Here is a 25,431-nt window from a genome sequence, read left to right on the forward strand (position 1 = left end):
CCCGACGAAAGAAGCCGTTTGCATGGTGTGGTAAAGACACTAAAAAGGAATGGAGGCGAGCCAGTGGTATGTAGATTTAATAATATTGATGATGTAAATTCATCAATTATTGATATGCTAATACACATGACAATTATATTTCTATATATGTATGTTAAAAGTTGGATGAGATGAGAATCTTGAAAAATATGCTCGTTTCATTCCAGTGTCTGCTGAAAGATCCCTCGATTAGGAACCCCCCCCCCCCTCCAACATACACACACTTCCTCGCTCTTGCTAGTTTATTTGTGAATGATAGTGAAGTATAACAGCTTTCACATAAATCCATATTGTTACCGAATACGAAGAATGAGTGCTTGTTAAAATTGCTACTGGAATATAAGTTGTATGTGTGCGTATTTCGGCTGTTTTTTATGTATTAAAATTTTTAAGGCCAACTTCAGTTTAACCATTGTTAACGTTTATACGATAATACAGTTTTTCCTTGATGAATGAAAGCAGTCTTAAATAAGTACTTTTATTTATTTAAACTTATGAATATTCCGAATAGGAAAAAGTAATATTAAATTAATTGCTATAATTAAGGGATAAGCTCGAGTGGAACGACGTCATCAAAATAAACTTGTGAGGCTCCATAGTTTTACGAAAATTAAGTAGACGCTCACTAGGTCATTAATCAGTATAGTAATATGAGGACCTGTTCATTACAGTTAACTGCGGAACATTTCAAATGTAAAAAGTTAATAATCTACGGAGAAATGCTCTGATTTCTTAGGCAATATTCACTTACTTGTGGCAGTAGTGAACTTGAAATTGCAACTTGTTTGTCGGCAATTAAAATGGAAAAATATCGGAGAGGAAACATGCCGTTCCCATACGTTGCAGCATTTATGTAAGTTTTTTTTTGTTGTTGTTGTTAAGGGCTTATTCGTAAGAACATTAAAAATTAACCAAAATAAACTGAAAAAAAAATAAAAAATAAAACAGAAGCTGGAAGATTTAGGTGTGAAACAACTTGAATCAAAGTGTATGAAGTGAAATTTAAGAAGTTTCGGGATTGACTGCTAGTTTGAGGTAAATAGAACTGAATGGTTATCCATAATTTCTTTCAAAGGACAATTGGAAGAACAATGGAACATTGCACCCTTTGATTGGAAAAGACCTAAGTTCAGTTCTCATGATGACAAGAGGAATCTTTATATGGGCTTTTTAAATTGAAGGTGAGTTAGTTGATCTCATATGGAGGTAGCAGGGGTTTTTCAACCCCTGCTACCTCCATATGAGCATTTCCTGCATACAGGAAAATCAGCCATGAGAACACGTGAAATTTACAGACAAAATATATTGTTGTTGGTGGTGGGTGGTAGATGGCATTGATGATAGTTGTATGTAGTGGTAGAATTAAGTAGTAGGAGAGAGAGTAAAATGTATGGAGTGGAGTTCCTTCCAGTGATGAGACCTTGGAGGTGTCGAGTAATAATAATATCTTATAAAGTGGAATTAATTATGTTTGATTTCGACAGAAACCCTTGCGGTGCTAACACTTACACTTTTGGAGAGTGAACAGTAAGCATAACTCAAATAGTTCAGTGGTTTCCTAGTTCCAAAAGTGGATAAGCATCTTTTGTTGATGTCAAACATTAAGAATATTTTCAGTGTTCTGAAGGGATAAACTGTGATAAATTTGGGCAGATGAGGCTTAATAAGTGATTGGTTGTCTTAGAATCAGCAGATTATGTAAGGAACAGTACTGTAATTTACTAGTGTCAGGCTGCAAGGGTCTGTTTTAGAGCCATTGTTTAATTTATATGTTAGTGATACTAAGAGATGTTTAAATGGGAATATACATATCTCATAATGCAAAGCACATCCTTGTATAATGCTATGCATTATGGGAAAGGTCACTACCCAGGCGGTTTCATCCTTTGAGGTCTCATCAGTGGTAGCCAAGCCCAAAGGTGATACTAAGGTTGAAGTAATGCAGAAGTCATATTTTCATATACGAGTAGCCAAAAGGTGTTAAGCCTTATTATTAAAATCTCGATCAGAGATACTTGTTGGAAGTTTTTCCGCTTGGTTTCGAGGGTTTGAAAAGTTTGGTAAATTTCCAATAGATGGCAACACAATTCGTTCATTCATACCTGTCAGCACGTACATCTTTATCATGACCCCTGGCAAAATTATAGCCACGTGTGATGCATAGTTCTCGTTTGGCAAACATTTAAAATGACTGTGCTTGCATTTTTCATAAAAACAAAGCAAAACAAGTTTCATGCAGTGATAAAATACTTTTATTTGAAGAAGTGGATGGCTGCACAGATCAAAGCTGAGTTAGATACAGTTCATGGAGACTCTTCACCACCATTAAAGACTGTTTATTTTTGGGTAAATGAGTTTAAACATGGTCATAAGTCCATCGAAGATGAAGCGTGCTCCGGATGCTTGACTGATGTCACTATGAAAGTAGTAATTGACACCATTCATGGTATCGTTATGGAAGACTGGTGAGTGAAAGTGTGTGAGATTGTAGGCATCTCAACTGAATGGGTGTATAATATCCTTCACGAAAAATTGCACATGAAAAAGATGTGTGCAAAATGGGTGCCACGATTGTTGACTGTCGATCAAAAATGCATGTGAAATGACATTTCAACACAGTGTTTGGCGATGTTTAATCACAATTCGCAGGATTTTTTGCTTTGATTTGTTGACCATAGACGAAACTTGGATCCACCACTACACACCTGAGTCCAAGCAACAGTCAAAACAGTAGACAATGCCTGGTGAAAGAGCACCGAAAAAAGCGAAGATTGTTTTGTCTTCTGGGAAGGTGATGACCACTGTTTTTTGGGATTCCCAAGGAATTATCATGATAGACTATTTGGAAAAGGGTAAGACAATAACAGGAGTCTATTATGCATTATTATTGGACTATTTAAAAGAAGAACTGAAGAAAACACGGCCAAGATTGGGCGTGTTTTCTTCCATCTTTCTGACCACTATCACTCCAAATATACCACAGAATTGATTGGAAAAATACCAAGTCCTTACACTGCACCAAAACCTGGTTTGAGAGAAAATTTAAAGAGTCGTGAAATGCTCAAACACAACCCAAATCTCAACAAAAATGATGGCCTAACCATTTCAAGAATATGGAGGACCCATTTACAACCTGTATAACAACCTAAACTAGCCATAGAAAAATCCCACTACAAGAAGACAACCTGGTGAAGTGTTTGTAACATTCAACAGCAACTGAAAGAAATCATATTATAACAATCAGAACTGTACAAATCCAGAAGAATATTAATACATGAGGACTTTAGTAGTTTATTGTAGTTGTATTTATTTATTTTTTATTTTTTTTAATCACTAGAGGTCAGGCTAGGGAAAAGGATTAATTAACTACGTAAATTTAGTTTGCCAGTATACAGAGCTAGAGCATGTAGCTTGGTTCCTTATACACTTGTATCCTTCTGATGATGATCTCGATACAGGGGTCGAAATGTAAAGTTTTATTTTATTAGTAATTAATAAAATAATCTGTTCAACACGTGTGTTTTTGTATCCCTAAATTTATAAATATGGACATCTGGTTTAGCTCAACATTTCTCATCATCAAATCACGTTATAGATTGGAAAAACAGTTCTATGCCTTACATCGAGAATGACTACAAACACAAAGCTTTCAAAGAAGCAGCAGTGATGCTATGTGCAGGCAGTAATTTAAATAGAAATCAAGGTGCTATTCTTATATGCTATTCTTCTATTTAAAAGAAGAACTGAAGTGTTGATCAATATGGAATAAAGGTCACAACTAGACAAAATCTCATCAATTCTCTCAGCTTAACAGAACTACAATATACGAAAAACTTGGTTGCTGCTGACCAGTTGGACTTCCCAAAGCTTAACATGCTTCATGTGGCAGTAGGTAGAACTTCAGTTCTATGAGGTATTTTAGACTTAAAGGTTTAGCCCTAGGTGCTGCAATTATGCAAGCTAAGCTATCTGGAGAAAACTGTCTTTAGCCTCCTTTTAAGCCTAAATTATGACAATATAAAATGATTAAGATTTTGTCTAGTTGTGACCTTTATTCCATATTGATCTATTATTGTCTGGTAATTGTCTGTTATGCAAACTGCAAAACTTTATTTCACTGTCTTTCAGCAATGTTGAATCAAACATCTACTTGAGCTACCTTTCTACGTTGCAGGTTTCTGATGTTTTTTGTCTCAAGTTACCTTTTTTTTTTTTTTTTTTTTTCAAAGTAAACTTTTATATAGTCCCCAAACTTTTATAAAATAACATTTTGTTTCATTAGGTTGTGATAGTACAAATGATTATACCGTCTAGTTTCTCCACACATACTAGTGGCTTCTTCTGGGTTAGGAAGACCCCCCCCCCCCAAAAAAAAAATACAATAAAGGGTTAAACATGAACCATAACTATATAATGATACTGCATCTCAACTAAGGGAATAAATTTAGTAGGGACAAGAAAGATAGATGAGGGGGAAAAAAGATTGGAGAAAACTTAACATGTCATGGAAATAATCCTCAATAGTATGGAAATGTTTATTCTCCATTTGTTACATTCCTGGCTCCCCTATCCTCGGTTCTCTATAAGATACTGGCCCTCATTCTAAGCTTCACTTTACTTACTGCTTATATCAAAGTACATAATAGTTATAAGTAAACTATCAACTTATCCAAATGGCAGATCGTGCCTTCTGGTCTCTTCCCAAAGCTATTGGCTACATTGCACCTACCATTATTAATGGTGGGTGCAGTGTTTGACAGATGGTTCTGTTGCATCATCATCCACAGAAAAAGCTAAGTACCTGGCTTCTTATCCTCCTCTAATTTTTGTATGGTTGACTGTGGCAAATGCCCCACTATTCCAAACACTCATCATGCAGTATCATCTTTCTCCAGAAAAGAAATCAAAAGAATCTTGTCCAAATTAGATACCAAAAAGTTTCCTAGTCCTGATAGCATTTCTACAATTGTCCTAAAGGTGTTTGTGCGCTTCAGAGTTGTGCTACCTTTCCACATTGCGGGGTTTCTGGTGTTTTTTTGTCTCAAGTTACCTTATTTATTTTTTCAAAGTAAGCTTTCATATAACCTCCAAAGCATATTACCATCTTTGATGTAAAATAACTAACATTTTGTTTTATTAGGTCGTAATAATACTGATTATACCGTCTAGTTTTGCCACGTATGCTAGTGGCTTCTTCTCGGTATCCTGGTCTCTCATTCTGTATCATCTTATTATGCTTTCATATTCAACTGGTATCTATCCTGCAGCTTGGAAATCAATCTCCGTACAACCCATTCCAAAGAAGGATGGCAAATCCTTACCATCAGACTACTGGCCAGTTTCTTTCACTTCAGTTTGCTCAAAATACTGGAGAAAACCACCAATGTTTGCATCTTACACTACTTTAAAGGCACTCATCTAATAAATTATCACCAATATACATCCACTACTGTCAATCAGTAGGGGACAGAGAATTTGCTTCCCTTTGTCACCCATCTCTGGGCACACACTGTGAAAAAAATTGCATCTGTGGTGGTTGATCGTGATATCTCCAAAGCTTTCGGCCAAGTCTGGTACAAAGGTAATTCCTATCATTTGGTCTATGGCCTCGACAACTGAATTTCCAGCTTTCTGATGGTGAAGGATTCCTTGTCTTCTAACTATGCAACTAATACTGAGATTCCACAAGATTCTCTCTCTCAGTGATCTACCCCAGTGGACTGTAAACACAATACACACCTTTGTATAACAGCAGACTACACTTCTCATTCAATAAACCTTGCAGTACACAAATCACCACAGTCTCTGTTACTCTAATTTTTTGTCTCCAAACTATTCCTTTGATTGGGTTTGATGACTATGGTAAAAAAAACGGTTCTGCTTATTTCTCACCAAAAAAAAAAAAATTTCTTCTGTCTTGACAATACACTGAACTCAAGACAAGTTGCTCTGTGTGCATGTGCGTGCATGTTGCTTCCTATGCATCCAAAAAGTTAGGATTTCACTTGAACTCAAGGTATTACCTCAAATAGCTATTTATCCCATACAAACCACCCAACATTGAGCATGTATGGGATGCTGCCCTTAAGAGCTCCTAAAAATATTTGACTGAAAAAATAGTAATTAGGTTGATTGAACTATCTCTCACTAATTACTCTGCTCACACGAGCATTGGGTTTTCAATATTTGCATCAGTAATTCCTCCACCCTATGTTAAATCTTGAAACGCAGGATCTAGATACTGAGGAATACAGTTGACATATACGGTTCTGCCTGTTTTCATAAATTTACAACCATTTAGCTGAATTAATTCAATTCTTGAAAAGGTGGAGTAGATTTATTTAAGAGGATAACACATCGTCTGCATGAAGAACCAAGGTTTTTTTCATCTGTTTACATTTTATATATAAGCCTACATGGTACTGTGTGGTCTTTTAAAACCCAGTCTGATAGACGAGAATGGTTAGTCCTTATTCCCATTGTCTGCTTGGATGCCCATTGTATTCTCAGATCAAAATGTCTCTTTCAGGGTGAAAAAACCTCCTGCCACCCCAGTATGGGCCTGGCTAACCTGCCCTTATAAAGGTTCTTCTTTCCTAGAATTTGAAGCTGTGTTATTCCAACCAAATTGTCAATAGCAGTTGATCTACAGAGGCTCATTTGGATATCAAGTTTAGTATCACATTGATCAAAAGTGTAGTCCATATAGATTATAAATAATGCAGATGATCTACAACCCTTCTTTTACATAATCTTGCTGTTCTTCATTCAGTTCTGTGGATTTCTACCTTAAGTTCAAGGTATATTTTCACACTTCAGTTTACACTATTGTTTTGAACCTTTTCCCCTCTGGGAACTGTAACATAAGATCAGTGAAGCTTAGTCTAAAGAATGCAAGATAATTCCATCACATAAAGGAAGCTCCAAGATAAAAGTGGCAAATTAAGGCCATTTAGTATTTCAGGTATATTAAGATATTGGAAAAGCTGGTTGATGATAGAATTCAGGAATGTGATAATCAATAGTGGAATAGCACAGCTTTGTAAAAAGTAGCTCCTGCCTTACTAATTTACTCACATTTTATAAAAGAAACAGTTGAATTGGCAACACTATTATACTAAAAACTTTGCAAAGGCATTTGACAGAATACCACATTTTTCATGTGGTATTCTGTCAACTATTATAAAAATTGGAGCAAATGGGAATGGATATGAAGCTGGTATCAAGGATAGGGTGATGGCTGAAAGACACCAGAGAGTAGTATATGGTGGAGTGGAATTGAGGAGAATGTGGGTGACTAGTGGAGTACCTCAGGGTTTTGTACTAGGGTGCCACTACTCTTTAATTTGTATATCATTGATATACGGAAAGCTTTAAGGAAGAGATATTCAGTTGTTTGCTGATGCAAAACTGGAGAGAGAGCAGTGGTTGATAATGGTGATGTAAAAAAATATCTTGCAGATTGATTTTAATAAATTGACATTGTCGGCACAGGATAATATCAACTTAATGTGATTGCCTATGAAAATACTAGTAGTAGTGGGGTAGATGGCATTGGTGTTGGTGATTATGGTAGTTGCAATTAGTTGTAGTTGGTCAACTTGAATGGTGGAGACGGAGAGTTGTAGAGTAGGTGCCCTCCCTCATTGAGTCTTTGGACTCCTTGGAGGTATCACGTAATAATAATAATGTTGCAAAATGTAAGGTTATGCACTTCAGGTTGGAAAGGTTACATGTGGTGTATCATGTTGATGGTACTGGATTGCAGGAAATTGAGACTAGGGACTTGGGGATAATAGTGGAGAGAGAGGATTGAAGTTCAGGCGGCAAACTGCAAAGGTTTGGTAAAATAGCTCAAAGGATTACTTGGATGTTGAAAAACACTAACAAGTAAATATAGGAAAATTATTATTATCCTTCTATAAGGCTATGATTTGGCTGCTACTTGACTGCAATGTGCACATTGGTCATTTGTAGCAGCCAAATCATAGCCTTATAGAAGGATAATAATAATTTTTTTATCTTGTTAGTGTTTTTTCCCCCACCAACCAAACTTAACTCACACACCTTCACCCTATCTCAGAGGGAGCATTCCACAAATTGGTCACTGGCTTAGTCACTCATACCTGAATCCTCTCTACCACCATCTGATCTCCTTCTGAGATAGGGTGAAGGTGTGTGAGTTAAGTTTGGTTGGTGGGGGAAAAAATAGAGGACATAATAGATACGTATAAGATATTAAAGGGTTTTATGAAATTGATGCAAAGGAAATTTTTCAGTATATGACATAGCATAGTCAGAGAACTAGAGATCATCTGTGGAGGGTTGTGTAAGGATGTGAAGATCAGATTTGCATGGAGAGCAGTGAATGAGTGGAATGGATTGCCAGAATTAATGAGTTCCCTGACAGTGAACGACTTTCAGGAGAGGTATGATGGGTTTTGTGTGTAAAATATTTGGTTTGGATCTCCTGCATTGAGTCTGCAGGCTCCATAGAGATACCATATAATAATATATTAACATTAGAGATAGGGGATTGTTATTTTTTTCCTTTGTAAGACTATGATGTGGCTACATCTTGACCACTGTGCATAGATATGATTACCTTGGTTTCTTTAATATGAGGTTGTAGTAGAGAGGATCTATAGATGAGTGACTAAGTTGCTGATAAGACTATAGAATGCTCCCTGTAAGGACAGATTAATGGGTCTGTGGGTTACAAAGTTTAGTTGACATGCAGAAAAGAGAGAAACATGACATAAACTTGCAAGTTACTAAAAGAGTTCTGTAAGATTAATATAAATATTTTTTTCAGTAGATGACGAATAAGAATAGAGCTATGGATCACTTCTAGAAATTGTGTAAGAGATTTAGTACAGTTGTTTGGACAAGATTTTTTGGAGAGTGGTAATGACTGGAATGTCTTGCTGAGTAATGATCCTTAATATATTCCTGTGATTTCTCAACTTTGTCATAAAGTAATAATCTGGTCTTTGCAATTCTTATTTGGGTGGCCTATAGCTTGGTGTTTTCCTTTTTTAGTCTTTGCTCAAGTTATACTTTACTTAATCCTCTCTCTTACCTTTTTATGGTGTTGAGAATAAGGTGGTTAGCCCTATACTTCCCTGTCCTATGTCTATAGGTGCTTGTGTGTTCACAGGGCCGGTTTGCCTGTTCTGGGGATGGGAAAAAAATAAGTTTTTCACATGAAAAAATTCCATACCTCTGTACGAGACTAGCTAATTCGCCTTTCATCGAAAGAGACCAGATAAAGGTACCTCACGTCAAGAAACTGACGGGAATCAAACCCAGGTCTTTCCAACCAAAAGGCTTCGTCTATACCGACTGAACTATGGTGACTCTTCTCAAGTTATCCTTGTGTAAATTTTTCCTGGAACACTCAGTAAAGGAAGTCATCTGTAATTTTACATTTCTATTTCCATATATATGGAAATAGAACCTATATATAGGTGCAGTGATTCTGTAACTGGTAGTTCAGTTTTCAGTAATTTCTTTAGACATCAGAATTTACCGATCCTCAGTTTTTATATTACTTTTTTCTTTTTCTTCTAAAATTTTCTCCTGACTAGCACTTGTGTCTAAGTGTGCTCACCCAAAAATTGTTGAAATAAGTGAGACATGGCTGGATGAGGATGACATCCTGACAGGAATAGGGATGATCATTATGAGTGATTTTAATTATGGCAATATAGATTGGGATGACAAGGTAGCAACTGGAAGTAAAGAAAATGAGATTCTTGACGACAAATTTCATGTAATTTATTGTTTGAAGAATGAGTTTTTGAGGGATAATTACCTCAACTTACGTAACAGAGGGCACACGAGGATTAATGGCCTTGGATTTGATCATCTCAACAGAGTATGCCATTATAAATGAGGTGTCAAATCTCCCTCCAGTTGGTGAGAGTGACCATGGCATGATTACCTGGTTAGCTGCCAACCAGTGAGGACCTGGTGATTATGAGACAGCTTGGAGCTATAGCATGGAATGAAGAATTGGGATGGAAAGGAGATCATTTCTGCTTGGGTGATATTCGAGAACTATCTAGGAGGAGCAATGTCTAAATGTATTCCAAAGGTCAGAAGATTAAATATGGTAGGTATGAAATAGATGAATGAAGAGACTAAGCATGCAATATGAAGAAAAAAGACATTATGGAGGCAGCATAAGAGGAGTGGTGATAATTAATTTCGTGAGGAATATAAAGAACAGGCATGGAGGGTGACTCAGTTGGTAAGGGTAGCATAAGTTCAGTTTGAGCAGCAGTTAATGACGCCAACAAAAAAAAAAAAAAAAAAAAACCTAGGAAGTTGTTATATAGCCAGTGGGTGGGGGGGTAATTATGGTAGGATGTCATTGGTTGGAGAAAATTATATAAGGACAGCTGCTGCAGAAGATATAGTTGAGATATTTAATGAGCAGTTCTTAAAGGTCTTTCATCCTTGTGAATGTGATATCATGGAGAGTTTGAGAGCAGTGGATGATGATGAGAAAATGGGTGAGGAAGAGGTATATGGGGAATTAAGTCAACTTGATGTTAATAAGGCTGTGAGGCTTGATGGTTTGTCACCACAATACATATTTTGAAGGAATATGCCAGGGAGTTGCTTCTGCTTTGACATGTTTGTTTTTGAGTCTTGCATCGGGTCAAGTTCCAAAGGAGTGGAAGGAATGCAAGATTGTATTGCTTCATGAAGAATGTGACAAAATTCCTGCATCAAATTATAGACCAATCTGTGTGTTACTTGTTGTGGTTAAAGTGTTGAAAATACTGGTCCAGAATTGGGTTGACAACAGTGGTGTTATCTTTGGACAGTGTGGATTGGCTAAAGGGAGGTCATTTAGTAATTTGCTTATTACAGTAAGGTAACAGGAGCATTGGATGTGGGAGATAGATACACCTTTTGATAGATTACCGCGTGATAAGTTGACAGTCAAACTAGGGCGAATGGGGTTTGATATTAGACTAGCACAAAGGATTGGAATTGACTATCTGATAGGTATCAGCAAGTTGTGTATGGCAGGGAGCAATATCCCAGAAGAGGGAAGTCGTTAGTAGTGTGTGTCTCGGGGTTCTGTTTTAGGACCATTGCTGGTTCAACCTGTATGTTAATGATTTTGGAGAATATTTGGATGGGGATATTCAGTTGCTTGCTGATGATGCAAAGTTGGGATGAACTGTGAGTAGAGTAGATCTTGTGACCTTACAAGAAGACTTGAATAGACTGAGTAAATGGGCATGTGAGTCAGGATACCAGTTCAATGTTGCAAAATGTAAGGTTTTAAAATTTAGAAAACAAAGATGGGATGTAGAATTTACTCTTTGTGCAGATAGATTGTTGGAGGTGGATGAAATAAGAGATCTTGGGATAACAAGGATATGAAATTTAGAGGACATATTGTCAAAAATGCGAGGACAACAGTGAATTCTAGAAATGATGCAAAGGATACTGACTTGTAGGAATAAGGAGATTCTTGTTCCATTGTATGAGGTTCTGACTAGGCCACATATGAACTACTGTGCACAGATTTGGTTACCTGGTTTTCAAAAGGATGAGATGGAGAGGGTCCAGAGGCAATTGACCAAACTAGTTTCTCATCTCTGGAATGGTGAATATGAAGAAAAGCTTAATTTAATTTTGTAACCTTAATAGATAATAATAGAACTCTAGCGTTGATGTAGTAAAGGTTTTTTTTTTTTTCACCAGAAGTCAGGCCAATAGTTGTAACGGTTGGCGAGTAATTTTAGCATGCCATGTCGATTGTAGTGCAGCTTGTTTCTTTGTATATATGTGTATACTCCAGATGATGACCTTAATGTGAAGGTCAAAACATCAAGTGTTTATTTTGGTTTTTATTAAAATAAAGTTTTACTCTAACACAGTAGTTGTTTCCATAATTTTCATGATGTACTCTAAAGATATGTTTTTAGTAATCCTGGTGTGGTAAGGGTTAGATAAACTGGAAACCTAGAGCCTAAGCAGAGATTTAGCTGATTACTTTGTGGAGCACCTAGAGGATTAGCTTTCTAACACCATTTCTCCTTGACCTGTATTTGGCTACGTTTTGTTGATAATGTCTTTGCGATTTGGTCTCAGTATGAAACAAAACAACTACAGTTTTTGAGCAAAATTAGCTCCTTTACATTTACATTAAGTTTACCATTGAGTGTGAATCTAACAACAGTTTTCCTTTCTGGATACTCTAATACATTGCAACTGTTGGTAATATTGAATTTTTCATTTACATGATGTCATTCTTTTACAGGCTATAAATTATATATTTAGTTTAATCCTTTATCCAAGTGTAAGCAAACAAAGTTTGCACCTGAAGTATCTTCAGGACTGGGGCAACTCATGGCAAATGTGGACTGAGTTCTCATCACTTTCCTTAGTATCACATAATGCAAAGCACATCTACTTGCAGACATGTATAATGCTATGCATTATTGGAAGGGGTCACTATCCAGACCGGTTTCAACCTTTATTAAGGTCTCTTCAGTGGGAGCCAGACTCAGAGGTGATACCAAGGTTGAAGCAATGCAGAAATCATGTTTCCATATGCCAGTTGCCAAAAGGTGTCGCACCTTATTATTAAATTACTTTGGATTAGAGAAAGATGTTGGAAGTTTTTTTCACTTGGTTAGACTATAAATTATATATTTAGTTTAATCCTTTATCCAAGTATAAGCAAACAAAGTTTGCACCTGAAGTATCTTCAGGACTGAGGCAACACTTATAGTCTAACCAAGTGAAAAAAACTTCCAAAATCCTTTAGAGGCATATATATCCACGTGGTTTCACATAATCATATTTTATAAAAAATAGATATTATCAAAAGCCTTGTGCTCCAAGCATGTACAGTCAGTTTGTTCTTCTGACACCGTTAGAAGGATTAAATAAAATTTACTCTATCACTTAACGGATATAATGAAACCACAATACAGAAAATAATTCGTGGTTAGCGTATTTGCTCTCCAGCCAAAAGGCTGAAGGTGTCACGTAATAATAATAATTATTATCATCCTTTTTCCAGACTGCAATCTAATGTTAAAAGGATTTGTGTAGCCTACCTTAGAGGAACTTCTGAACATATGATAAAGACTCTCTGCAAATATAATCTGCATACCACCTTCAAATGAGCCTTGGAAGTTATCTTTTTTCTTTTGTTCCACCTATTGAGGATAAATTAACCACGTCTGTCCTTGCCTAGTGTTTATCTAATACTCTGTTCTTGTCATCTTTGATACTTTGGATACACTGGCTGTTCTGCTGAGATTAGAATCCAAGAACATCAAGATTATATTAGATTTCTGGAATCAGTAAGTTCTGGTTTTGCTTCTCATTCCATCATCACTGGACACTGAACTCACTGGAATCAAAGATGTTGCACGACAGTAGGTTTAAATTTGATCATCTATTTCTTGAATCGTGTAAAGCTCTATACCACCATCCTAATCTTAATCATATAATAAATTTAGTTTAATCCTTTATCCAAGTGTGAGCAAACAAAGTTTGTGCCTGAAAATATCTTCAGGGCTGAGGTAAGGTAGTACAACACCAGGCAATTCACAGCAAAGGTGGATGAAGCTCTCAACTTTTTGTCTCGGTATCTCCCATAATGTACAGCACATCTCCATGTGGGCATGTATACTGCTATGCATTAAGGGAAGGGCCACTACCCATCCGGTTTCGACCTTTATTGAGGTCTCGTCAGTGGGAGCCAGGCCCAGAGTGGAGATACTAAGGCAGAAGCAATAGGAGAGGTCATCCTTACCCCTATGTCTGGTGTTGTACTACCTCCTCAGTCCTGAAGATATTTTCAGGTGCAAACTTTGTTTGCTCACACTTGGATAAAGGATTAAACTAAATTTATTATAGTTTAACCAACTGAAAAATAAACTTTCAAACGTCTTTCTCTAAATCCAGAGTAATTTAATAACAAGGTGGCACACCTTTTGGCAACTCCTATAGGTAAGGATGATCTCTCCTATTGCTTCTGCCTTAGTATCTCCACTCTGAGCCTGACTTCCACTGACGAGACCTCAATAAAGGTCGAAACCGGTATGGGTAGTGGCCCTTCCCTTAATGCATAGCAGTATACATGCCCACATGGAGATGTGCTGTACATTATGGGAGATACTGAGACAAAAAGTTGAGAGCTTCATCCACCTTTGCTGTGAATTGCCTGGTGTTGTACTACCTTACCTCAGCCCTGAAGATATTTTCAGGCACAAACTTTGTTTGCTCACACTTGGATAAAGGATTAAACTAAATTTATTATAGTCTAACCAAGTGAAAAATAAACTTTCAAGCATCAATAATCTTAATCAAACAGACCGTATGCCTATTTAATCTCTAGAACTTTCATAGTTTTTTCCTCGTACTTGTACACTGGTGAGCAAGACATATGGAAGTATGCTAATGATATATTGAGCAAAATATATAAGAATATTTTTAAAAATTGCATTATATATTTACCACACGTCCCTATTAAACATATAGTAATTGATTCCTTATGTAATATCTTTATCACATCAACGTTTTTTGAGGTCTCATCAGTGCACCTTGATAACCTTAAAAACCTTGATATTCCAGGTCTACCTACTCACTGATGAGACCTCAAAAAAGGTTGAAATGGGTCTGGGTAGTGACCTCTTCTCATAATGTAAAACAATATATATATACATCTCTTAGGAGCCTGGTTTTACATTATGAGAGAATATTAAAGTTAGTGATGGAGCTTGCTCCACCTTTGCATGGAGTTGCCCTGGTGTTGTACCATCCAAGTGATCATTTATACTTGGGCTCGCTGATAGTTTTTTCGGCATATAACTCTGGATTTCGATCCGAGTTTCGAACCCAGCTATAAAATAAAATGGGATTTACCATCTCCCTTTCAATTAACAAATTCGCCGGTAAAATAGCCTTTCGTCTTATTATCTTAGTAGATATTTGCTACTCTGTTATTTAGATCCCCAACAAGGACCAACTTTTCCTTTTTCATTGTGTCAGTTTCTTTTTCTAAAGCCTCAAAAAAATTTCTCCACTTCTACCTCAGTAGAACCTTCTGTGGGACCATAGGCACAAATAAGTCTCATTGTCCAGTTCCCCATTCTTATATTTGCCTACATCACTTTACTTAAGACCGCTTGCCATTCAAGAAGATTAGCCTTGTATTTTGTGTTGAATACTATGACTACTCCTTCTTTTCCTTGATTGTCATTGCCTGAATATAACATTTTGTATTTATTGCTCTGATATATATATCACCGATATTATATTTTTGCATTTATTCCCTTAAAAGACTCCCCCAATTGTTTGAAGACTTAAAATTGAACACAATATATTAATGCTTCATTGTCCTCTTCAGGAGTGTAATAAAGCATTAGTGCTTCATGAAGAGGGCACTTTTCTACATGTAAACATTGCGTCACATTTGTGTTAATAGTCCGAGTGTGCTTTCAAAATGCATACACCTTTGAGCCCTTCGAAAAGATGTAAAGAGGGTTCAGCGGGTCAAATTCTTAACTTTCTAGTATTTTTAAACCGCTGAGAAAGCATGGCTGGATGAGCTAACATTTTGAGCTCACCTAGTGTCTGTGATTGGTTGTGTCAACCAATCCAATTGAACGTTGTCACTTGTCATGAGTTGAGCACTTTTCTGTATTCATTGGATGTATTACAAACAGCTGTTACAAATGTTTTCTGGAACTGAAAATTTGAAAGTGGATGTTAGGAGAAAAAAGCTAATTGTTTTTTTCTTTTGCTTGTGCAGTATAGCATCTTGTTGCGGTTGCAAAGTTTTTTAACAGTATATAGAGACATTTTTATTCTAGTCTTCAGAAACACCAGACAGTAAAAAATATCTATTCCTGAGTAAAAATGAATATTCTGTGTATTATAAGACGTTGTTGATCTACAACAAAATACCAACATATGTGAGATTAATATGACAGAAGAACCACGGATACTAAAAAAAAAAAAAATAATAAAAATAAAATGATGAATGTAGGATTCCCGAAAGTGTGGTTAATTCCGATAATGATTGGATGTTATGTACGCTAGTGGCCAAAATTGCTGAAGCCTTTTGGAAAAAGTGTTTTTGAGGTTTGATGGTAACACCACTTTTTTTTTTTGTGTGTACTATAAAATTATGTATAACTCAAAAGATAATTTAATCAAGAATGTAATGCAAGAAAGTTTGTTCAATTATCTGTATTCTATGAAAAGTTATAGCCAAATAACCAGAAAAAAGAAGCACAACTTGCTTAGGTTGATATGAAGTAGCTTTCCTCCATTTGAATGTAGCCAGTGAGCATTAGTGTTTAGAGAGCCAATCAAGTGTCATCTTGTTTCATTTAGTGAGCTTGTAAAATGTAATGAAATTAAAGAAATGGCGCAAAGAGTTGACTGGTCACCCAGAAAGTGATGTAAAATAGTACTATTAAGTGAACAAGGCTACAGTTATGAAGAAATTCGTGGAAACTTAACAAAAGGTGGCATTTCTAAAATGGGTGCTTAAGATTCAAAGCTGTATAACTGAGAGGAGACCCCCACATAGCCTTTAAAGGAATGCGGAGAACCGACCAGGGCTTCTGACCTAATGTCCAATCCTCACCTCGTGGTGCACCCTCTTGAGTATCTACCTGGATACTGAATGAACGAGGATGGGCTGCCAATTTGGGATTTAGCTGAACAAATTGTATTCTTATTGGTTAAATCAAAATAAAAAATGATGGTACAACATGACAAAATTTCATGCCAGTTGGGGTGTCGCCCGGTTAAACAAGGCCCCGTTGTTTTCGCCAGGGTACCAGGGCGAACAGCGAAAAGTCAGTTACTGGAACAAATCCTAAAACACACATCAACTCAACATCACTACATGTTGGAACACCATGTTCCAACATAAAAATGTGCACAAATTCACATGGAGAGAAGAGGCAAGGAATAAGAAAAGTCTCATTGACTATGTTATTGTCGATATGAAATTGAATTTCATATTGAAAAGAATAACATGTAAGAAAGTTTTAAAGCGGATAAAAGTTGAGCAGCTCTCAGATGTAAATTGTAGACTAACATACACAAAGATTATTGAAGAAAAAATGAGAGTTTGAGAATAGGAACCAAACCATGGAGATTCAGTGGCAAGCCTTGAAGAAAACCCCGATTGATTCAGCCACAGAGGCATGTGGTGAGGTTGTCTGCAAGGATAGAAGAATCAGGACTCCATGGTGGATACAGGAAGTTAAAGAGGCAGTGAAGGAAAAGAAGAAAGCATATCAAAAGTTCCTGGCAAATAAGTCAGATTTTGCTCTTAGAGAATACAGAGGCAAATGTAAGAAAGCAAAACATTGTGTAAAACTAGCTAAACAAAAGTCATTGGAGGACTTTGGCAAGAACATAGAAAATAAATATCAAGAAGGTGGTAAGATATTCTGGAGATTGTTGAAAAAGCTTAGAAATGGAAGAAAGAATGCTGTAAAAGGAATTAGAGATGATAAAGGTGACATGAAAACAGGAGAAAAAGATATCCTTGAAGTATGGAGTAATTACTTTGAAAAACTGCTAAATGAAACAAGCAGTGATAACACAATGGTAAAAAACACTGAGCAGGCATGCAGTTAGAAATACATATCCATACTTGAAGTAGAAAAAGCCATCAAAGGCTTCAAATGTGGAAAGGCAGCAGGAGTAGATGATATTCGACCAGAAATGCTGAAGTCTGGTGGTATAAAAGTCTTACAGTGGCTGCACTGCATAGTTCAGAAAGCCTGGACAGAGGGGTGAATTCCCAATAATTGGAGTAGAGCTCTCATAGTACCCATATATAAAAAGGGAAATAAAACTGAATGTGAGAATTACAGAGGTATTACCCTACTGAGTGTTCCTGGCAAGATCTATGCAAATATACTTGCGAAACGGTTGAGAAGAATTATGGAAGAAAAGCTTGGTGAAGAGCAAGCTGGATTCAGGCCAAATAGAGGCTGTCAGGATCAGATCTTCACTTTACGACAAATAGTCTAGAAAGCATGGGAATATAACAAAGATCTGTATTTAAGTTATGTCGATCTGGAAAATGCATATGACAAGGTACCAAGAGAGAAGCTATTCCATACGCTACAGTTATATGGTGTCAATGGGGCATTATATCAAGCAATACTTAGTCTGTATTTGAGTTGTAAGTCGGCAGTTAGAATTGAAGGAAGTACAGGAAGATGGTTTAATGTTAAATCTGGTGTGAGACAAGGATGTACATTATTCCCTCTGTTATTCATTATCTATATGGATCGAAGGAAAGTGGTATTAAACATGATATCAGAATTGGAGATGTTAATGTCAGCTCTTTGCTTTATGTGTACGATGTTATACTTCTGAATAAATCCGCTACTAGTTTGCAAGATTCTCTGACTTGTTGATTAACTGTTGGAATAGATATGGTATGAAGATGACCATTAAAAAGACAAAGACAATGAAAATATGTAGAATTGTTGAAAATGTCATCTGTGTTGTGAACGGGGAACCTGTGGAACAAGTAAAACATTTGAGCTACTTAGGCGCGATTTTTAGTGAAGATGATAAATTAAATATGGAAATAGACAACAGAATCAACAAAGCTGGTATGGTAGGAAGTCAATTGAATAAATTCATATGGAATAAGAGAAATTAGCTGTATACAAGCTAGCATTCAAGCCAATTTTAACTTATGGATCTGAGAGCTGGATCAGAAGTAAAACACTTGACCAAAAACTAGAGACCGCAGATATGAGAGTCCTGAGAAAGATTAGAGGCGTGAACAGATGGCATCAATTTCAATATCATATTAAAAACGAGGATATTAGGAAAAACTTGACATTGTCGGCATCCAGGAGTGCGTTAGCAGAGCTAATCTCAGGTGGTATGGTCACTTAAACAGAATGGGCGAGGAAAGATTAGTAAAACAAGTGTTCTTTGCCAGGTTGGCAGGAAAACGATCCAGAAGAAGACTAAGATATAAGTGGATTGATACGGTATAATGTGCCTTAGACGATAGAAATATAAGATCTGATAATGATAATATTGGAGTCTTGACAAGTAATAGACTGATTTGGAGGACAATTGTAGATAGGAAGTTAAGTAAAGATGTAAATTTTTCATGTAGTACTATCATATCCTGTACACCCCTTGAGGTTACATGGCAGGAATTTGATGATGATGGCATTTCTAAATTTTTGAAGTGGTATAAAGAGACTCGGTCACTACAAAACCAGACTGGTAAAGGCAGGAAAAGGTGCACAACAGCAAGTAATGATAGAAGAATTGAGAGACTGTGTCTACATGACAGAAGAAATTCATCTGGGCATATACAAGATGAAATGGCACAATACAATGTTGAGTGCAAGGACTGTTTGGCGCAGACTGCAGGAATTTGGTCTAAATGCTAGAATTCCACGAAAAAAAGTTATTTTTATCTCTCAAACAAAGGTTGAAAAGATTAAAACTGGGCTAAAACCCATGATAACTGGACAGTGTTATTTGGAGTGATGAGACCAAAATCTCCCTGTTTGGTGGTGATGGCATAAAATACGTAAGGAGAATATTTGCATCCTGATTGCATTACACCTACCGTGAAACACCCACTTAGTGTTATGATCTGGGGTTGTATGACATCAAAAGGTGTAGGCAGAATTTACATGATTAATGGGAATATAAATGCCCAAAAATAGATAAGTGAAATTCTTGAGCCGAAACTGAAGCCTTCTGCACGTGATCTTTTCCAAGATAATGAAGCATTTATATTTCAACAGGATTCAGCTCCATGTCATGTTGCTGCTGTGTGCAAAAAGTTGTTTCAAGATAATCGTATTCCACTGCTGGAATGGCCCGGGAATAGCCCAGACCTTAACCCAATCGAAAATCTATGGAGCCGACTAAAGAAACTTGTTAGTCGGAAGCAACCCACCAATAAAACCCAATTAATAGAAGCAATAATTCAATCTTGGTTTCACATTATAACAGCTGCAGAACTAAAAAGACTTGGTTCACTCCATGGGAGGGCGTTGTAAGGCTGTAATTAACACTAAAGGTTACCCAACTAAGTATTAACTCGCATTGTGGGAATTTTTGTATATCTCATTTTTTTGTGTGTTTCACTTTTCTTCTTTGTAACTGCTGTTTCTAATAAAAAATCCTTCATAAAAGTTATTGCATTGCATTCTTGATTAAATTATCTTTTCATTGATATATAATTTTATGGGATTACTCCAAAAAAAAAGTGTTATGAGCCATCAAACCTCAGAAATGCACTTTTTCCAAAAGGTTTCCACAATTTTGGCCACTAGTGTATACTGAATCTCAGTTAACAAAATAAAATTCTTGGAAAACGGAGCGAAATATACACAAACCAGAGAATACACATAACATGTGCAACAAATTTTACGAGATGATTTGCTGCTCTATCAAACCATATTTATCCCTGCAATACTCTCTCTCTTCATAATTTTTTTTTTTTTTTAATTATGCCATCATAAATTCACTTATTTATGTTTAGACTTTATAGGATCGTGATATTCACTCTACCCAGCAACTTATAGGACACGCATATCACAAATTATTAAAAATTCGTTTACCATTAATGAAAGTTTTTCTACTCACGCTTATTCTTACATCTTATAAATGATGATTCACATATTTTCATCTTTTAGTATTTCAAATATAGCATTCTCCTTCATTGTTGTTTTCTAATAAATCCTGAAACAGATTGTTCCCCCACTCTACACAGAAGTATTCAAAGTTATCTTGCAATTAATTGTGTTGAACCAATTAAGATGAGCGGCTGATGTGCCCTCTCAAAACTTTCATACATTGATAAAAATGCAATCACACTGTCATGGGCATCTGCAGGGGATTAAATGGGACACTTTCCCCTCGGGATCGATTTAAAAAAAATTCCACAAATTATAATCGTAAAATTTATTGAGATTAGTAATCTTACACCCTCGACCTTGGGATGCTTTGTCTGTCTTAAAATTTTATTATGGGTTGCCCTGTTTCGACCCACAGCAGGGTAGCCATAGAACACATGTTTTATTGCAGCAATAAAATGCGTGTTCCTGTTTTTGATCCATCTTTTTCTGATTTGGGAACAGTGACTGGTTAGTTTTCCATCTGTGTCTAGTGAGTCACTGAGTGAAGTGAAGTGTATGTAAATTACATTAATTTACTATTATTTTACTTGTTAGTTTTATGATTTTTTTGCTTTTAAACTGAAATAATTTAATTTGGGATTAATTAGATGATTTTTAATGAAATATGCCAGTCAATTTTTTGATATATGAAAGTGTGCTAAAAACTACTAATTCTGAATCCTTATTTTTTCCAAGAATTAAAGATCAGTAAAATCGATGCAAAATGAAAATGTATTTATAGTTTACATCGACAAATAATTACATCAAATAAAAATAAAAGCTAAAAAACATTTATTGATGTAATTATTTAATTAAATTAATAATTATAAAAATTTATTGATGTAATTGTCTCCAAGCTTTGCCTCCCCCCCTGGAAAATTTTCTGTTGCCGCATGCCCATGCATACGATCAAATTGATGGGGAATTTGTAGCGCTGGTTGCATAACCCACACGACAGCACATCCAACCGAAATGTGCACGCGATGCCACTGATATATGTGTGTGTGTGTCAAATACATATTCAACATAATAATCTAATATAGAATATATATATATTCTATGTATTTTTTACATATTCAAAAATCCTAGTCTAGAAACCACTCCTGATACTTTTTCAGACCACTTCATGCCTCTGATAGGGTTGATGGTTTCACATTGGGTGATGAAATTCATATCCTACTCTTAATGTAGACAATCCCAAATATCCACAACCATGGTTGGAATTTGCACCATCCAATCAGGCAAGCATTTACCACTGAGCTTCTTATTAAACTAGCACGAGTGTTTTTAACAGTTTTCTAATTCTAATACATCGGAATGTTTGACCTCATTACAGTAATATTCATAGATAAAAAAAAATTCTGTTTTCCAAAATTAATACAAAAAAAAATACAAATTCTTAAAAGGTTACTTTATTAGTTTTATCATTTGTGTCATGAATAATATATAAATTCCATATCTTTGAAAACTAACTTGACTCCTCCAACCAGCATGAAATATTAGTAGCTTTTTTTATGCGTGCATTTTCAATTATTGCTGATTGGTCACTTGCCTTATTAATAAGTACTATGGACAGCTGATGTTTCTCTGTCTTTACGTACTCCCTTCAAGAGCAGTCACTATTTCTTAGTACATGAATCAACCTCCTAGCTTCCTGAATTTAAAATCTTGAGGTTAATCTGCATCAGCATTTTCAAAAGACACCCCACTTACCCATGAAAATTCAAGGATCTTGTTCTAGAGACAATGTGGCACTTTTACTTCTTCTTTAAGTATTTCAGTCCTCTAGTAATCAGGGGTGGTCTCATCCTGTTCACAGTGAATTTGTGTGCAAGAGTGAGGACAGTGGTATTTATGCCATAGTGGGATTTTAACTGACAGCCTGTAGGTTGAAAAGTGGAAAAACTATCTTTCAGCCAACCAGTCAAGACAACTGCCATTTGCCATCAGCATATTCATACAGTTTCCTTTTTATTTTAGTAATTAACAACATACAGACTCTGTATGTTGTTAATTTAGTTACATTGACATATCCTGCATCGTTGATATGAGTTTTTCTGCTAGTTTAAGTGTACCTAGAATATCTTTAGTGCAACTGGTACTAGCTCATTTATTTTATTCTTGATTTAGCATTAAAATTTCATGTTCAGCCATTTAATGTGATATCAGTGCTTGCTTTGCTACAGTAAATTTTGTCCTTTTTTTTTTTAATTGAATTTTTTTTATCACACTTTTATTATAAATAGGTCGATAAGTTTGTTTGTTTTTATTTTATAGGTATTTAGGAAGTGGCGATCAATAAGGACTTCTAAAACTCTAAACACTTTATATCAGTAATGTAGTACTCCCTTCACCCCTGGGTGGATGAGGCTGAGAGATTAGATCAATGGTTGGATATTGGATGAGCAGGCTGGATGAGTGGAGTGATTGTAATGCGAGCTTCAGATGATGAAGCTCATCCAAGAGACAATGGCGAGAAACAAAACTCGTTACATCTTTCTTGTACATTTGGATTTGAAGCTGACACCTTGCCTCGGAAAGGAACCTGCAGAACACAGTCCAGAAGAGCAAATAGAGGAACAGAAAGACAATTCTGTTGTTTGGAACCTGGCTGTAATCGTATGTTCACATCAAGATTCAAGTTGATGCGTCATAAACTCATCCACTCAGGGGAACGCCGATTTAAATGTTCAGTTTGTGAACGTCGTTTCCACCGTAAAGATCACCTAAAAAATCATCTCAAGATACATAATCCCCAGAAAATAATCCACACTTGTGAGCTCTGCTATAAAACATATAGTTCTTCACTATCATATCGAAAGCATCTTGCTTTCCATGCAGCAGAAGCTGGTGATTTGGCTTGCAAGTTGTGCGGCAAGATTTTTACTGATCAGGGCAGCATAATGCACCATTTAAAGGTGCATACTGGATCAAGGACTTTGAAGGGGCCAAATGAGAGAAAATTTAAATGCGATCAGTGTGACAGATCTTTTTTTACAAAAAAAGATGTTAAGCGTCATTTGGTGGTTCATACAGGAATGCGGAATTTTTCCTGTCAGTACTGTCCTCAACGTTTTGGTAGAAAAGACCACTTAGTTAGACATACAAAGAAAAGCCATGGGGCCCAGCAGTCTGCAGCTAATTTACAGGATGCTATTGCCAGCATGGAGTTATCATCTTCAGTTTCATCTGCTCGAAAATCTGATATTTTGCCACTTCCATCAATCTCAGATTCTTCCAGGGGATTAGTGACACCCTCTATAGCAGCAAGTCTTCCACCAGTTTCTGAAGTACTGGTGAAAGAAGAACCTTATTACTCGGCCACCTCCATACCACAAGGAAACTATGGAAGCAGCAATATGATGGAGAATGGTGACAACTTGAGGTTTTCAGATCCAACAATGCTGCCAGTCACACAGTATCTTCCTTTACCTCATTCATTCAGCTCAAGCATTGCCCACATATTACCAACAACTTACCCTGGTACAATACCAATTACCTCTAATCTTTTACCTGGCCTAACAAGTGATGCAGTTTTGCCATCTGTATCAGGTGCCACATTACCCTCTTTCTCCTCATCCATGACAGGGAGTACATCACTGCCTCATTTTAGCCAGGCCTTTCACTGAAATCCATAAAGAATGTGATAGATCTAGGAACATACCTGCATTTTATTCAAATGCAATTTGCATTTTACCAAGTGTTCAAAGGTCCATAATGTATATTTTTTTTATATATGTGTGTGTGTGTTTGTATTTAAAATTATGGTAAGACTTGAAAAACATGTTTGAAAGTTTTTTTTATACTATTTTAAAAATTAATGATAATTAAATGTAGGTGACATGATTATATAGTTTTATTTGAATTTTAAGTAGATACACGAATATATTATGGAACTTCAGTTTGTCTATTTGTGATATTTGTTATTAAAATTTTAAATTGTTTATATTTTCACATTCAAACATTTCTTTAAATCTTACCATAAGCCTATGCCAGTATAAGTCAATTTGGCTGTAGCCATGACTAGTGCCTTGAAATAGTGCAAAATGAAAAATGTATTATATAGCTTAATTAGAAACCAAATGCCAAATGAACTTTTCTATAGTTCATCACAAAAAGTAAGCTTGAAGTTGAGAATGGACTTTAAGGGACTTGTTTTTATAATATAATACTGGGGGATCTTTTTAACATAATATGCAACAATGATGATAATTATCGTTATTTTCAACAAACAACGTGATAACAGTTGCTCTCCATTCAGCTGAAGGTGGTATTATAAGCAATGCTTTGTACTCTGCAGTTACCAGACCATGAAGTTAGTTTTTTACCCTTTGGGTAAATCTGAGAGAAGTGGACCAATCAGATTCCCATATGACAACGAAGTTAACGTGCAAGCCACTGCTGAATTCCAAGTATCTATTTTCATACTGTTTGTTTAAATCTTATCATTTCTCATTGGTTGCACATGCATAATAAAAAATACATTTTATAGATCTGTTAGTTAAACTTAACTGCAAACATATGACTTCAGCATTGGTATAATATTTTTTTTTTTTTTTTTTTTTTTTTTTTTTTTTTTTTTAACCACATAGGTACAAGCAAACAATATAAGCAGATACAGATTCCAGTAGTCTGAAGTATGCTGCTTTATTCAGCACATCAAAACAGCACATTGAAGAATTACATTTTTTTATCTGTTTTAATA

At 35.9% G+C, this 25,431-nt stretch overlaps 2 protein-coding genes across 2 annotated transcripts in view; one reads left to right on the forward strand and one right to left on the reverse strand.

Annotated features, from left to right (window-relative positions):
• LOC150101013 (coiled-coil-helix-coiled-coil-helix domain-containing protein 7) overlaps positions 1-25,431 on the reverse strand; it is a 223,483-nt gene that overhangs the window by 155,824 nt on the left and 42,228 nt on the right. The gene's annotated exons all lie outside the window — the stretch shown is intronic.
• On the forward strand, positions 35-25,239 carry LOC150101015 (uncharacterized). The gene is made up of 2 exons (XM_090401960.1): positions 35-66; positions 23,004-25,239. The coding sequence occupies exon 2, from the start codon at positions 23,141-23,143 to the stop codon at positions 24,353-24,355; it is 1,215 nt and encodes a 404-aa protein (XP_090258086.1). The 5' UTR covers positions 35-66; positions 23,004-23,140; the 3' UTR covers positions 24,356-25,239.

This window comes from Typopeltis vanoorti, chromosome 12 (genome assembly GCF_054136105.1).
Source record: "Typopeltis vanoorti isolate ZY-2024b chromosome 12, IOZ_Tvanoo_1.0, whole genome shotgun sequence".
Taxonomy (NCBI): domain Eukaryota; kingdom Metazoa; phylum Arthropoda; class Arachnida; order Uropygi; family Thelyphonidae; genus Typopeltis; species Typopeltis vanoorti.

Excerpts from the sequence above, each read along its gene's own strand:
- LOC150101015 (XM_090401960.1), top strand. The coding sequence starts at position 23,141 with ATGAGTGGAGTGATTGTAATGCGAGCTTCAGATGATGAAGCTCATCCA.